This window comes from Micropterus salmoides, unplaced genomic scaffold, assembly GCF_014851395.1.
Source record: "Micropterus salmoides isolate LMB-PRFRI ecotype aquatic unplaced genomic scaffold, ASM1485139v1 Ms_hic_scaffold_3, whole genome shotgun sequence".
Lineage (NCBI taxonomy): Eukaryota > Metazoa > Chordata > Actinopteri > Centrarchiformes > Centrarchidae > Micropterus > Micropterus salmoides.
The window spans coordinates 3,285,786-3,302,267 of NW_024042261.1; the positions used below are offsets into that span (position 1 = coordinate 3,285,786).

At 41.7% G+C, this 16,482-nt stretch overlaps 1 protein-coding gene across 1 annotated transcript in view; it reads left to right on the forward strand.

Moving 5' to 3' along the window:
• Window positions 1-200: 200 nt before the first annotated feature.
• The window catches only part of efhd1 (EF-hand domain family, member D1), a 64,172-nt gene continuing 47,890 nt past the window's right edge, over window positions 201-16,482 (forward strand). The window contains exon 1 of the mRNA XM_038693770.1: window positions 201-560. Within this exon, the coding sequence (XP_038549698.1) occupies window positions 277-560 (284 nt within the window). The 5' untranslated portion in view covers window positions 201-276. The remainder of the gene's footprint in view (window positions 561-16,482) is intronic.

Below are 16,482 nucleotides of genomic sequence, written 5' to 3' on the forward strand. Positions count from 1 at the left end.
ACTGAAAAGAAAAAAACAAAATATGCCATCCTAAACTGTTCTTTGCAAAAGCTGGGAAGTGAAAATTATGGTGACCACAGATGTGGAAGTCAAAAACAACAACAACAACACAACTATTTGAAACCCTCAATAGACAAGTTTTGCTGTACATTTTAGGTAACTGTCTTATTTTGAAAAAAACCGGAAGTCCCTCTTATTGGTGGTCACAGGCAGTTTGATAGTGGCTGCCAGCCTCCATTCTCTCTGACAGTTAGTGAGCTGTGTCGCATTCTCAGCATGGCATCTGAAGAGCTGGCTAGGAAGCTGCAGTCGCGCCTGTCCGCTACCCAGGAGGTTGAGACGAGGCCGGAACCCGAACAGAGCCCGGTCCCACCCAGACCGCAGGAGCCGGAGGCAGCCGGAGGAGACTCGTCCTCCGAGCTGTCCGCCAAACTGACCCGCAGGCTGGACATCAACGAGGGCAACGCTGCTCCTCGACCGACCCGTGTCTTCAACCCTTACACGGAGTTCAAGGAGTTCTCCCGCAAGCAGATTAAGGACATGGAGACGATGTTCAAAAGGTAAGGCTGAAGCTTAGGCTCCTTTTGTTTGTCCATTTACACATGTAACAGTGGTCCAACATGTTTACTTGTAGTCGAGGGATTGGGACTGAGTGAGCATGTAGGACGGGAAGCTCATGATGAGATTAAGCTACTGCTGCTGAGGTGAAGCCTCAGGTGAAAGCACTGGCTGTTTGCTGACAGATTCAAATTGACTCGCTCACTGCAGGCCCTCACTGATAGCTGGCGTAGCCCATCTAGTGTTGTGTCGTAATTGTGTCGTAATGGAGGGGAGACCTGTGAGCTGTTGTGGTTTTGCTGAAGAAGCCATGGTTAACCCGTCAGATTTTGGCATGCCGCTTGGCCCACGCATAGCCGTTAAATAAAAAAAATAAAATAAAAAGAGCCGTTATAAAAGATAAGTGTCAACGTAATAGTGTACATTATGCGTTAATATTTACTATGCTATAATTATATATTATTATAGTATATTAATACTATAATTCCTGCAAATATTTATTTATAATAGCCTAATGATAATAATAAAGTAAAGTTTCAATTCATATCACTGTTGTTGTTGTATATTTTATTTGTTCCAAAGTGATTTTAAGTTACACGAACCAAGAATATTCTGTAACCTTACATCATGAGCCAGATGTCTCTTGATTTAAGTTCTAATTTTACATAATAGGGGACTAATTTCAAATTATCATGCAAACATGAAAATGTAATCCCACAATAACATTATAATTTTCCACATTTGTATGTGTTAATTAGGTAAAAATTTAAATGAAAATGCAATCATCCAATTTTCATTTTCATTATCACATAGTTGTGTGGGCATTCTAGGACCATATTAAAATGAAAATGGAAACAGCATTTGACATTTCATTTTCAAAGGCTTAACCTGCTCCCCCATGGCCCCCCAAAGTATATTACCCTTAGCCTAACCATCATAGGGTGTGTGCCTAAAGTTATTGATTGTATGCATGTCCACAGGTTAACCCTACAGCGACGCAGATAGGCACCATGGTCGGCACTTGCGGAGCTTCTCAAAACTCCGAAAACGTTTGAACACATTTTCGATTTGCTGTCAATTTTTGTTAAACTGCCGATATTCGAAATCTACACTGTTGATTTCTCGCCTAAAAACTTCTCCGAAGTGTACTTAAAGTTCTGTTTGTGGCCTCTCAGGGGGGTTAAAATAATCTAACTTTTTTTTCTGTTAGTCGATTAATCTAACCACTAATTTTGTGTATTCTAAAGAAAATAAAGTTGCCTACTCGATTAACAAACCAATTTATCCAAAAATATATATAAAAAACATGTCTGATCAATAAATCAATATTTTATTAAATCATCCTGATGAAGCACATTAGAATAATGACAGTAATGCAGTATGATAATCAAATGTACTTCTGCATCGGTGTGGGCCAAAGAAAACACTTGAAAGGATTCACAGACTACAGACAGTCACAGATCGTCTGTACTGTTAGTTTCAGCAGGTTTCTCACTCCTATGTGGCTGTTAAATAAACAGAAAATATGAAATGGCCGAACGTTAGATGACACATGGTGTAACGTTATGTTACCATGACAGCAGCGGGGCAGAAATTACTTTTAACATGAGGATAATGAAGAAATACTTTTTTGTCCTTGTCCTTTTGCCGTGCTTGTGTGGAGACAGAAAGTAAACAGGATTTGCGGTGCTGCCGTCAGTGCTCCGGGATACTTTCGCTTCACGTGTTCATGCTGCTTCTTGATTCGTGGACAGCAGCTGTAGTGAAGCTATTTCCAATTCACAGCGCTCACGGAGCAGCACGTTGAGTGTCTGTCTAAAATACTGAGAGGGGTTCAACTGCAGACCTCCACTGTCAGGCCACCTCCACAGTCAGGCCGGTCAGTTTTTTACATCCCCACAGGACGTAATGTGATGCATTCTCAGTTGTTTCACATCACGACAGCGGTAGGTGACTGGTTAGCATTATCCAAAACATTGAGTAAAGTCTGAATGCATTGCTTTTGGTATAGGTTCGCTGTAAATAGCTACCACTGTCAATATTGTACATCTAAATCACAAATTACAGAATGTTACACATGTGTAAGTTAGGTTAGCCTATTTGTCGTTCTACACAGGTAACGTTAGGCTACGCCAACGGTGGCTAGCATTAACTCCTGAAGTAGCAGGATTAGCTTTTTTTTCTTTGGATAACTTAATACTGTATGAAGCTACTGTGTGTTTGTTTTTTGTAAAGCATTTTGCAAGGGTATAGGTTTGCATTTGTCTCAACATGCTAAATCCTCCTCCACCTCCAACACCCACAAACTTGTCTGCTGATACCTTTGCTGCCTTCTTCACAGTTAAAGTGGCGGCTATAATTAGCCAGTTCTCTAAAACACTCAAACTCAACCATTGTAGCAGTCCTATTACGTCTTTTCCTCTGCCCTCCCAGGTCAATGGTTCTTTACTCTCCTTGTTCTGTATCAGAACTCCTGACCCATAGCCATCCCACTACATGCCCACTGGACCCGATTCCTACGAATCTCCTCCAAGCCATATCTCTTACCGTGGTCCCGGCAATCACTCATGTGATAAATACTTCTCTGGCTTCAGGAACCTTCCCGACCACTTTCAAAAGGGCTCGGGTTACACCCTTGCTCAAAAAGCCCTCACTTGACCCAACTCAAGTTGAGAACTATCGACCAGTGTCTCTTCTACCATTTTTATCCAAAACTACTGAACGGGCAGTATTCAAACAGGTCTCAGAATTCCTCTCAGGGAATGACCTCCTAGATCCATATCAGTCTGGTTTTAAAGGGGAAATGAAGCATTCAATCAAGTTTACTTGATTTACAAGATGGATTTCCACTATAATCAATAATTATACATGAAACATGACAAATGTAAACATATAAAAGAAAAAAGAAACACTGTTATATCTTTCGCGGCAAGGGCGCCACCATTGTGCAGTACTATAACCTGTGACGTCACGGGGTTGGTTGGCTTTAACACTAGAACAGAAGGGTTCGTTGTATACCTATATCCGCCATAGCGGGTAAGATTTACCCGCTATAAAACTGCCTGATGTTGTGATTATTTCTGCTACATGTTGCTCCAACACACTTTGGGAAACATTTAGCACATTGGCTGTGCATTTCCTATAAACACCATCCCCATATTTCAGGCATTTACAGAATGTTTATTCTATTTTATTCATTGTCTTCACCGTGCAGGTCCATCGCCTGCGCTGCGCACACGCGGCGGCTCTTTTGATGTCATCCATTCGCCACTGTTATAGATGTTATGTATATTCTAAACACAGCTTGAATTTCAATGCACCATACAATTTACAAAAAAGACTGACTGCTGTAGTGTTTTATAGGCGGTAATAATCTCATAATGTCGGCTAGTTCTTACAGTTCTGCTTGTTTTTTCGGACTCCATCGGGCATCCAGAGAGTAACACATAGCTATAAAGTCCAAATAAAAGTAGGTTATGTATTTGAAAAAAAAAATGATTATCAATTCCAAAATTCATAGTAGATTTTTACCCAACGGAAAAATGTATAGGCCTAATGATCACTGTTACTAAAAAATACACAGCACTGGAAAAGTTATAGCCGGTCAAAAAGCACACGAGGGAGCCTCACGCTCTCTTGAAGGGACCGCAGAACACACCTTCATCAAAGGGAAAAACTAGACTACTGCTGCATTAGTTTTGATGATCATGTAGCAACACAAAACCTATGAGCAGCGGCTTTTATGCATATTTACTTCATTCAAGTGGATCGTTGTAAGATAATGACCCATCAGATGCAGAATCAACACATCGCTCAGCCCCCACCGTCAGACTCTCCTCCACTCACTGCGCTGAGCAAGTATAATACCTGTAGTGGGAAAGGCGTTGCCAATAGCAAACATAGAATGTTTATCTAAACGCGTGACATGAACAGCGCTAAAATTAATGTATTCTGTATAGGGGTAAATTTTACCCGCTGGCGCTTATAGGTATAAATGTCCATTTTTTTAAATCTGGCTTTATATTGACATTTTTTAACAATAGGGGGTGCTATATAACACACTTAGGAGAAGTCAGAGACTGGGGGACTTGAATATTATATTGAAAAAAAGATCATCAAAAAACAGCCGCGTGTAAATTTGACCCGTTGGCGGTTCTAGTGGTAAAGGCTCTGTTCAGTAAAAACGCAGAGAAAGATAGAGATAGTGAACGACAGAGATGGCGAAAGACAAAGATAGCGATAGAAAGAGGTAAGTTAGTGGAAGAGACAGTGAAAAAAAGTGGAAGATGGAGACTAAGGAGCCACAGGACGAACGGGAGGCCACTATTGTATTGCTCCTGGATTTAAAAATGAGTTTTACAGGGTCAAAGCCAAGGACAAAACAGTCCATTTTCACAAACTGCTGCTGAAACGGAAAACTGTACTGCTGGCTAACGGCTCTGAAGAGAGAGAGCCCTCCGATGGCACTGACTCCAGGGTTTGCAGTGAACATTTCTGGAGGAGGATTACATTGAGGAGGAGACCTTTGAGTTTGATAAACTAGTTGTTCGCCCGACCAACAGACTACAGCCTGAAGTTGCTCCGTCTGTTTTCAATTTCACTGCCTATAATGTGTGCTCTACTGACCACCCAATATACTCTGACAACAGCGGGACAGAGGCATCAGTCCGCCGTAGGTAAAGGGCGCTAAAACGCACCAGCCAGGCAGGGAAGAGACAGGTAGGGCATTCAGCGACCCACAGAAGTCAGCATCAAAGATGCCCACACCAAAATAAAAAAAAAATTATAGAAACGTAGCTGATCATCATGAGCGTCTCGCTCAGTCCAAACAGCAGCACCTGTTACCCCTTCCAACCCAAAACACGTTCCCTAGCCTAAATCTTTCCATAGCAGCATAGGATTTATCTTATTTATCAATATAACATCTAAAATGACTCAAAACAAACAACCATTACCTGGGCCTGAAAGCATTCCCCTAAAACTCTCATCCTGATTTGATTCACTAGCCAAACAAGTTCAACACAGTTGATGCAAACCTCAAAGAAATATTTCTTTACTCTTTTTGTGACTCCAACTTTAGATAGCAGTCAGGCTTACACTTCACTCCAGACTCCAAACGTTAGATAATCCTCAAAGTTATTCCAAATTCAGTTGTCTTCCTCACCATTGCCACCATTTCTTCCCCTAGCAATAAAGTTTTTTAGCATGTGGGATGCTGGCTTTTGCTACACGTCTAGTGGCAAGAAATATCATAGCCATCACGAACTAACGTTAAACACAATAATTTTACATTAGGAACATTATTATACTGTTTTTTCCGACTCAAAGTGGTGACCGTCTGAACTTTCATCCAGGACACCGCTGGAGGCCTGACTGTTTTCGTTTTTGTTGTTTTACCACCCCTGAATTGGCTCGCAACTATATATATATGGTTAATGTTAATAGTTAATATGCTATAACGTTAGTTAAAGTCAGATTACTCATGTAGTAAGTTGCATGATTGTCCATAGATGTTACAATTAACGTTACAGTTTTGTACAATTCATCATCACAAATAACTGTATTGTTTAACATTCCCCAGAAGTGTAACAAACATCCCTACTGTTACACATGTTACTCTTATGTTAATAAAACACCAAATAAAAGTAATTTTACTGACTTAACCAACACTACAGCACATAACTGGACATTGAACCAAAAATAATCACCACTGTACCCAACCACCACTGCAACAAAATGTCTATACATGGTTAATGAATGAATAACACAACAAGAAACAGTGTTTCAGTATAAGATTCTTTTATATGCTTTAAACCAATAGTCAGGATGTAAGTACAAAGGATTCCATGATAAGGCTGTCAATATCAGTTGGGTACCTAAAAACAGTAAATGTGTTTACAGGTTAGGCAGACATGCATGCGTCTGGTGGCCAGCAGCAATTTCCCAGAAGCTGACATCTGTAAGGAGATAGAGCAGGAGACAGGCAGTGTCCACACCCTCGCGACAGTCAGTGTCAGCACCCAGACTGATCCACTTGAACAGGATACAGAAGAGGGAGGCAATAAGCAGTACATTTGCACAGGCACTTTGACAGATGACATACTTAACAACCACATATTAAAAAATGACCGTTCATATTGTACTTCTGTGAAAGGTCTCTCCCCAGCTACGGCATTGTCATCTCAGCAAGATCTGGACCTTATCAGTGAGGGCTGTGAAGAGTCTGAGGTAGAAGGTTTAATGGAAGAGAGTCAAGATAATCCCAATGATGATGAGTTTGAGTTGGGTAGTGAGGAAAGCATCAGTGATGAGGATCAGAGTTTCAGGGATGTTGAGGATGAGGAACCAAATGGCTCACAAGAGCGAAAAAGTATTGTGTCGACAGGAGAATTGTTGAAGCTCTTTCATGTGTGTCATTGGGAAGGCTGTGGCAAATGTTTGGTGAGGCGACCGACAGAATCCAAAAGTGGATTTGGGCTTAGGAACAATACAGAATGCATCGATGGCCATGACTATGTGGCATTCTCAGCCTTTAGTTAGAGGAATTATGGAATGCATGCAGGTGATGAGCCACTCATCGTGTCAGGAGACTCCAGATATGACAGTCCAGGTCACAACACCTCATATGGAACCTCCTCACTCCTGGACATCAAGTCGAAGTTGGTGGTGGCACAGGAAACTGTTGAAGTCACAGAGGTGAAGAACAGTTATTGGCTTGAGGTGGATGGTATGGAGAGGTGCCTTTCCAAGTTGGGAGAATATGATGTGACCATATCTGTTTTGGCAACCGACTGCCACCCATCAGTGCAGAAAGTCATGCGTCAGGAACATAAATCTATACAGCATGAATATGACCCCTGGCACATTGTTGAGTCTGTCAAAAAACGACTGCTGCAATGCCACAATGAAGAGTTGTTTGAGTGGATCAGAATGATCACAAACCACCTCTGGTTTTGCGTCACAACATGTGAGGGAAGTGTGACAAAGTTGAAAGAGAAGTGGATCTCAATCCTGCATCACATAACCAATGTGCACCACTGGGTATTTGGTGAGACAATGACCAGGTGTGAGCACCCTACCTACGCCCATGAAATAGAGTCAGCGTCCATGGCTCCTCCCTAGCTATGCTGCCTTTCAACACCTGCAGAAGATAGTGCTTGACAAGCAGCTCCTGAAGAAATTGGAGAAAACCACACAGGGCATTCACACAGGACAGCTAGAGAGTCTTCACTCCCTGTACATGAAGTACGCCGCAAAGAGGAAGAAATTTCTGAGGGAGTTAATATAAGTCAACATAAACACTAGTACTCCAAGTCTGCTCAACAGTATGTGGTGACCCCACTGAAGGTGGACAAGGATTATACCTTCAGGAAGGAACATAGTGGCAGGAGTGATCAATAGGTGTAAGTCGACATCCATCTGGGCAACATTGCAGGAGCTGAAAATGGAGACTGTTATCACGCTGGCCCAGCACAAAGGTGTGGAAAAATCAGAGAAAGTGGTGTCTGTTGCCAAGCATCTGAGCAGATTCGCATCCTCACAGCACCGTAACACAGCTGACTGAGGAAGAGCAGAAGAAGAAGAACAACAACAACAACACAAAGTTCCTCAACATTTTAAAGTGACTAACACTATCCTATACATTGACAAAAATGAATTTCCTTTATTGTTCCATGATTACACTGTATATTAGAATTAATTTAGAGAAAAAATGATTTTTTTCTAAATGAGTTAGATGGATTTGCATTACTGTAGGAACACTGCAGAGTGTTTATGAAGGTATTTTTGTGTTTTTTTTAATGCAAGCAAAAAAAAATAAACAGGCCTTTTTTTGTGTCACAAAAAGTTTTAATTGCTAATTTGTCCTTATTGATTGCAAGTTAAAAAGTTTTCCTTGCGAGTCAGAAAGTTTTGCAAGTTAATAAGTTTTCCTTGCAAGTCAGAAAGTTTTGCAGGTTCAACCGTTTTGCAAGTGAGAGAGTTTTGCAAGTTGAAAAGTTTTGCGAGTCAAAAAAGGTCTAAATAAGAGATTCTATTGGTGGTTTGACTGACCAATAATGGGTTTGCATCAAACGCATGGCCACGCCTACAATCCCCTCATTTCAACAGCTCCGTCCACTTTCTGGAGACAGAGCTGTAGCGTGTACAGGCCTTTTTATATACAGTCTATGGTACAGGCTAGATGGAGTGACGTTGTGTCGCTCATTGCAATAGAAATGCTTTTTAAATGTAGTATGGCATATTTTAATGATTATTTATATTTACTGTTGGCAAGGTCACGGAGTCTATCGCTGTCTAGAAGGCTTCTCCCCTTCGTTTCTCTATCCCACCTGGAATAACTCTTCCTTGGAGCCAGTATTAATAAGTGTAAATTTCTCATCATTTAAAGTACATTATTAGTGCAAGTCTGAGCTCAGTTCAGTGTCAGACATGCTCTTGTCATTTAATCACTATGCCTAGAAAATAATTATTTGATGTTAAACTTTCAAATGTGTATTAGAGTGATTACTCTATTAGAGTGATTGTTTAAACATGTAAGGCTTTCCATCCATGGTCACAGTATACTGAGCCAGTATACCGACCAGTACTTCAACCACCTAGCTTGACTTACCTGCATTGCTGTTAAATATTCACATTTCTTCTCAAAACTACTAAATAGCATTTAAATGCACATTAAACCACTTGATGAAATATTACAATAAATCATATTTAATGGCAAACATTGAATGCAACTTAAAATTTATCATATGCGCATTCAAAATTGTCTGAAAGAGCCGACAACACAGGCAGGAATCGGGATCTAGTTCTTCTTCCCCAAATGCCCCTGGGCTCAAAGGGTAAACTGCAGGTATGCAGTCAACCTAAAGAGACTGATGAAAGAAAGAAATTTATTGGTTAGGTTTAGTATAACTACGTGAATTCATACATTTACACTCCAGAACTGTTAGCTATTCAAGCAGTTCCACATGATTTAGTTAATAAAATAGTTGTTTACATCTGGTTGTGTAACAAGCTTCCAGAATAGGGTGACAGTCAGTTACCAGGGGAGGTCTGCTGATTGTTGTTTTCACCACAGGGCCACAGAATTCTGTTCAATACAGTTGCCTGTGTGGGTTTAGCACTGCAGAATAACGTTGGTAATGTAATCTAGCACATTAAATTATGTATTATTTGTATCTGCTATCAATTACAAGAGGGTGAATAATTTCAGATTACAGAATATGGCTGCTGTGTAGTGATGATCTCACCTGGATGAATGTAGGAATATTCCGACATCAAACTGTCAACAACATGGTAATTTGACCATGATATCCCAAACGATGTTTTCGTAACATCCTGCGCAAAGTGATGTAAACAAACTATGCATAAAAAAGCGTTCATCTGCCATCATATTATCATGTCAAACCTCTCATACATGTTTGCATCACACTGGCTCATTAACAAGATGCATGTAAGCTGGTCGCACCAGCGAACAACTAACTTTAGGTACAGGCATTGTTAGTTAACATCTGTAAGCATGAACTAGCTAACGCTAACTTAGTGTTTAGCTAGTGAAGTTTATTAGTACCAGACAAAAAGACGACATCTAATGTTATGTTAACAAACTACACATGGAAACATTGTTCGCAATGTCTGCCATCATATTCCTGATGTAACATGTAACATGTATTTGTTGTACTGCATACGGTTAACCATCTCGGTCCATTTGGCGGCGGTTAAAGCTAGCTTGACTTACCAGCTATTGATGGGACGCTCCAGTGTCTCCGCTCTGACATCCTTCAAGGAAACATTGCCGCCTCCAACACATCTGCCTCCTGGAACAGAATGGTAAATGTGCATGCCATGGTGATGCAGGATTGACATGCATACATGGTCAAGATCAGCCTCTTGACAGCAGATGGACTCTGACACGGTGGGCATCGCAGTACAACAGCCACACTGACACCAGGTAGCGTTGCCAACCCGCTCTTTGCCCCAAACCACCACCGGTTGTTCGACATAGCGATGTACCACTGCTCGGTTTCCACGCCGTATCGGCTCAAATGCATACGCAATTGGACACACGGGCTCAACAAGTCTTTCAAGTTCGTCTTCCTCCATTTCAAATCAAGTGCGTATTCAGTCCGGTCCAGGAACGCTTCACTCTCTTCACTCACCAACGGAACCAACCAACCCCGTTACGTAGGCTGTGACGTCACTCCAAAATGGCGACTCGCTGGCTAGATAGCTAGAAATTACGAAAATAATTTTGTCATATCTGTGATTCTGTCTGTAACAGAAGTCCTAAGGTCAGCTAAAGCTGCAGCCCAATCCTCGGTTCTTAACCTGCTTGACCTATCAGCTGCCTTTGACACAGTCAACCACAGGATCCTGTTATCCGCTTTCTCAGCAATGGGCATCTTGAGTACAGGACTCCTGTGGTTCGAATCCTACCTCTGTGACAAGGACAATTATCCTCCTCCCACTGCTTCTCCACGGGGGTGCTCCAAGGCTCAGTGCTAGGGCCCCTTCTCTTCTCAATTTACACCATCTCACTGGGGCCGATCATTTGCTCGCACGGCTTCTCTTACCACTGCTACGCAGACAATACGCAACTCTACCTATCCTTCCCACCAGACGATCCCACCGTCTCGGCGCAGATCACGGACTGAACTGTTGGTCATTCCAGCCAAGCAATCCATCCACCATAACATCAAACTACAAATTGACTCCTCAACCATCACTCCAACCAGGGCGGTGAGAAACTTGGGTGTCATGATTGATGACCAGCTGTTCTTTTCAGACCATGTTGCTGCTGTCTCTCTGTCATGCCGCTGTGCTCTAGACAACATAAGGAAAATCAGGCCCTACCTCACTCAGTACACCACCCTGCTTCTGGCACAGGCCATGGTTATCTCTCGTCTCAACTATTGCAATGCCCTCCTAGCAGGTCTTCCAGCTTGTGCGGTGAAACAAATGGTTCAGAACGCAGCAGCGCGTCTGGTTGTTGATCAGCCCAAAAGGACTCATGTCACTCCATTACTCAGTGACCTCCACTGGCTCCCCGTGGCCTCCAGAATCAAATTCGAGTCACTAATGCTTACATACAGAGTGACTACTGGGTCTGCACCCATCTACCTAAACTCCATAATACAAACTTAAGTTCCTTCTCGGCCACTACGCTCCTCCAATGAACGCCGCCTGGCTCTGCCATCCCTTCACACAAAGCGGTCCCAGTCCCGGCTATTCTCATCTGTGACACCACGATGGTGGAAGGAGCTACCATATGCCATCAGAGCAGGGGGGTCCCTCTCTAACTTCAAGAAGCTCTTGAAAACTCATCTCTTCCGAGAACACTTCCTCTTATAACACCTCTAACTTCTAACCTCTAACGTGCACTTCCTGTGCTCCTCTTCTTCTATCCCCTTACAATGATCTTGTAGTGATTGCACTTTTTTGTTAACTCTTACTTCCTTCCCTAGGTATTTACCTCATTGATGTGAAATGTACCGTGAGCTCTTACTAGTATTTATTGCTGCTCTTACTAGTATGTATTATCAGTTATAGATCTGTATTTGATGCTCTGTTGATGCTTGTATGTTGTTCCTCAAATGTAAGTCGCTTTGGATAAAAGCGTCTGCCAAATGAGTAAATGTAAATGTTGTTGACACTCAGGTTAGTTATTTGTCCAAAAGAAGATAAAATAAAGATCTATATCGTTTAGACCGTTCGGTGTAGCTTTTCACACTTTCAACGTTAAACAGTGTGCAAAGACTTTACTGGCTGTATGTATTAATCTTAGTTGAATTGAAGTTTATGTACTTCGTACCCTTTCCTGAAGAAAGTTACCCCCTGTCCTGCATGATTTAATCTCTCCCTGCTTCAACACAGCTGATTGAAGCAGCTTCCACATAATGATACTACTCCTCACCACAGCCACTGTTGGCATGTCCTAATTTGCGTGATTTAGATGTACAAATATTGATAGTGGTAGATATTTTGATGGACCGTGCCAAGACCCATGCATTCAGGCTTTTTAAAAATGTTTTGGATAATGCAAATCAGTCACTGCTGCCAACATCTTTTCTAACTGTGTAATCTGTGTGTGTACAGTGAATAAAGTAAAAGTATTATGACAGTAGGCTACTAACTTTTTTTAGGGCTAAAACGATTCATCGATTAAATCGATAAATAAAATGCATCGACACAAATTATTTGCATCGATGCTTAGTTTAATCCATATAACTATTTAGCACACTGTTTCACACGCACATCGCGCTTACGCTGTGAACATGACGTGATTATAATGGCGCTGTTTGCAAAGTGGAGGTAGAGAGAGAAAATAGCGAGGGACAAAGAAGAAAGTGTCAAGTATGGGATTATTTCAAGCTGAAGAAAACAATAACTCTGTAATGTTACTGTCCGTCCACTGTAAAACAAAACTTATGTCGCCTCTGCAACAGCACAAAGTCACCTGATCAGAAAGCAGCCGGTGTTCTGCCAGCGGACCACAGACAAGGTCACAGTAACAGCAACTTTAGCATTTAACTGAAATCATGATTGATTGTTGAGTTGAAGGCTAGCCAAAATAAGCTGCAGTCCTCAGCTGAAAATATGCACACGTGCGTTTGTTGTTCTCCTCTTTGGGCCGTGAGTTGTAACCTCACAGTCAGGAGTTAACTGGATGTCGGGGAGCTGCACCTTTTTACTCACCTACAGATCTCTCTGTAGCTCAGACAATCCCTGCAACCTGCGTGTGCTAATCCATCCTTTCACCCATATTCTTTGTCTTTATAGTTATAGCTATCTTTATAATAACAAACAACTGCTGCTTCATGTGCAGGATCGCTCATTTCCGGTTTCACATTTCACGTGAGTTTTCTTGACAAAAAGTGGTTTTGAGACCAGCATTGGGTGACATAGCCGCTGTCAGTTCGTGTAGTGTGTGACCCCCTGTCACCGATCAGTCACATAGTGTGTCGCCACAACGACTTCAAGACTCCCGTCACAAGACGGCGAGTTGTGTAGTGTGAACTGCACGGCCATTGGCCGGCACTGAAAGTTGTGTAGTCTGCACGAGCCTTTACAGGGCTCAACGTTAAACTTTTTGCAACTGGCCCCACTGGGCCAGTGGGTTTGAAACTTACTGGCCCGAAGACAATTTATACTGTCCCTCCTTCCGAAAGTGTTTAATAGTTTATTAAATACATCTTGGATATAAAAAAACTAAACAAAAATGTAATCACAGTTAAAATTACAAAAAATAAAGGTTAACAAAACAATTTACTTTTAAAACAAAACATACTAACAGACTCAAACATGATGTGCTCTCCTGCTGACAGCCATTTATGAAAAATGAACACAAAGCAGGGACATGAGTCGCCTCTATCCTGATGAACAGGTTGCCATGGTAGCGACCTGTCAATCACAAGTTAGTCCCGTCCAAAAGCTTACGCTGCATTATCGTCTATTTCTAGTGAGTTGCTAGTTCAACTGTCCCGATAGTTACATTTTACTGGCCCCGGGCCATCGGGCCACACTATGAATTTCGGAAAGGACCAGTAAGTATCTATCACCTACGAAGTGCACAGCTAATCCCGTTACGGGGGATCGCCGCCAAGCAAAAGTACTTCTTAAACGACTCATCGATGAATCGTTGAAATAATGTATCGAAGCTTCGAATACAAAAATCATCGTTAGCTGCAGCCCTAAACTTCTGCATTCATCTGTCTCCATTCAGTTTTAAAAAGTGGATATTTACAAAATTATCGATACATGTTGTATTGCATGTGTGTTAATTTTTACAGATTTTACAGTTTGATAGTCCACAAGCTGTAGTCCATATAGTCTAGCAGGGTTCTAGTTACGGGCCATAAGGAGGGTCTGAGCTCTTATTGAAGCAGTAAAATCATGCATCTGTGGGGGTCAGTAATTCATTTACCAACAACCATTATTTTTAATCACAAATGTACATTATATTAATAAGACAAACACACTAAAATAAACACGTTTTCAAAATTAACTATGCTGCGCACCACATGAATGTCATTACTACATGATTAATAATAATTAATATGATTACATAAAGGGCGGGTTTGCGGTCTCTCCTTGAGCGGTAGTCTTATTTATTTCAGGCTTTTAAAACTTAAACTTTGTTGCAGTATCACACATATCTGGGGCAAGTAGTGGGCTGCTGTGTGTGAGAGAAAGGGTTGACCACGTAATGAACAATGAATTCTCTGTCCAGGCTTCTATAATTTATTTATTAATCCCCACCAGTAATGTCCGTTATACTACAGACTCCCACAAAGCTCAAATTGTTGTCCAATTTCTACAGTTTGTCTGTTTTTTTTAAGTGTGTGTGTGTTGCTTTTAAGGTGACTGGAAGAGAGGCTAAGTTACACTCTTATTCAACGACAGTATGTTTTTCTGTGAATGGATGAGGCTAGCTGTATGGACGGAGTTAACGTCCTATTTTGACAGAATAAATAAATACCAGACTTCCTAACCCTCCTGTTTTTCACTGCCCTCTCCCAGGTCACAGCAGTGTGTTTAATGTTACGGTAACAATAGGTGAGTGGTGGTTACGCTGCTGATAAACATGATTGTGGATTTATTTCTGAAACAGTTCTAGCGTATGGTCCTCTCATTTCTCTCTAATTCAGTACTTCGAAATATTCTTAAACATCACTTAAAGCAGGTGACGCTACCCGTTGCTAAATTAGCTACAAACCCTATCTCAGGCGGACATTGGCAAGACTTGTATGCTCTCTGACTGTTGATTGTGATTTATTCGTCTGCAAACAACGGTGGAAAAGAGAGGAGCAGTCAGAAAATCAGCCAACATGCACGAGAAATTCACTGCAAGACAAGCCCCACCCACCCAAAGTACCAGTACTTTCGGAGAGTACTACCCCCCGAGCAGGGACTTTTTGGGGGGTAAAATAAAGACCCTATAACTAAATTTAGACCCTGGTCCCTTTGGTGGAAATGCAGTTCCTCCAAAGGTTCCTAGTTTTGGGGTATTGTTCCTTTGGTCGAAACGTGATATAGTGAACCAGCCAGTGTTGGTTTAATTATTTTATGCCAAAAGGAAGAGCCCAGCATCAAATTCCTTTGTCTTTTCCAACTAAACAGGCCTACTCCAGAGTGCTGTTGGGATGTTTCGATGATAAAAACCTACCACCTCCGGAGAAGTTGAGATAACGGACTCCTGCATGACTGTTAAAATGACAATATTAACCTTGTCCAGAGACTAACCTCATCCTGAACCAGGCTGCCAGGACCTTTTTGGACAGGGGTCAAGAAACTCTAAACTGCCTCCCCCCACGCACAGACACTCCCCAAGACCAAAAGGGCAGGGTAACCATAGTAACAATGTTCCCCTTTTCCAAATTATCTCAGACGAAAGAACCCCTTTCTTCAGTCCTGATTCTCAACCCCACCAACGTGCCATTAACTTGTCATGCCCTCTCCCTTTTCACGTCGATGTGAAACTGATAAGGAAAGCCAGACAACAGAGGGAGGACACTACCTCAAATTCCTTTGCGTGGACAAAGAATGTTGTCTCCTTATAAACTTTAATTATTACTCTGTTTAGCTAAAAAATCAGTTATTTAATAGTTCTCCTCACTTCAATTTTGAGTAGCTTATTACCATGTTCTTGTTAAAAAAAGGAACCACAAAGAAAGTTAATTTAAAGTGCTTCCTGAGCCAAGGATTGAATTTAAAGTTAAATTAAAGCTGTAAGCAGCGTTGAGTGGGCCCTCGCCCCCATGCGTGCCTCGGGTGCAGTGACAGCTGGGACTCTTGCATCGCACTCCAGCTGACACACAGGTGACGTGTCAAAAATATCTCACAAAGTGTGGTAAAGGTCTCAGTTATTCAATTCAAAGTGGCTGATTTTAGGGCTGGGTTTAGGGTATAGCTCTCAAAAACAGCTTC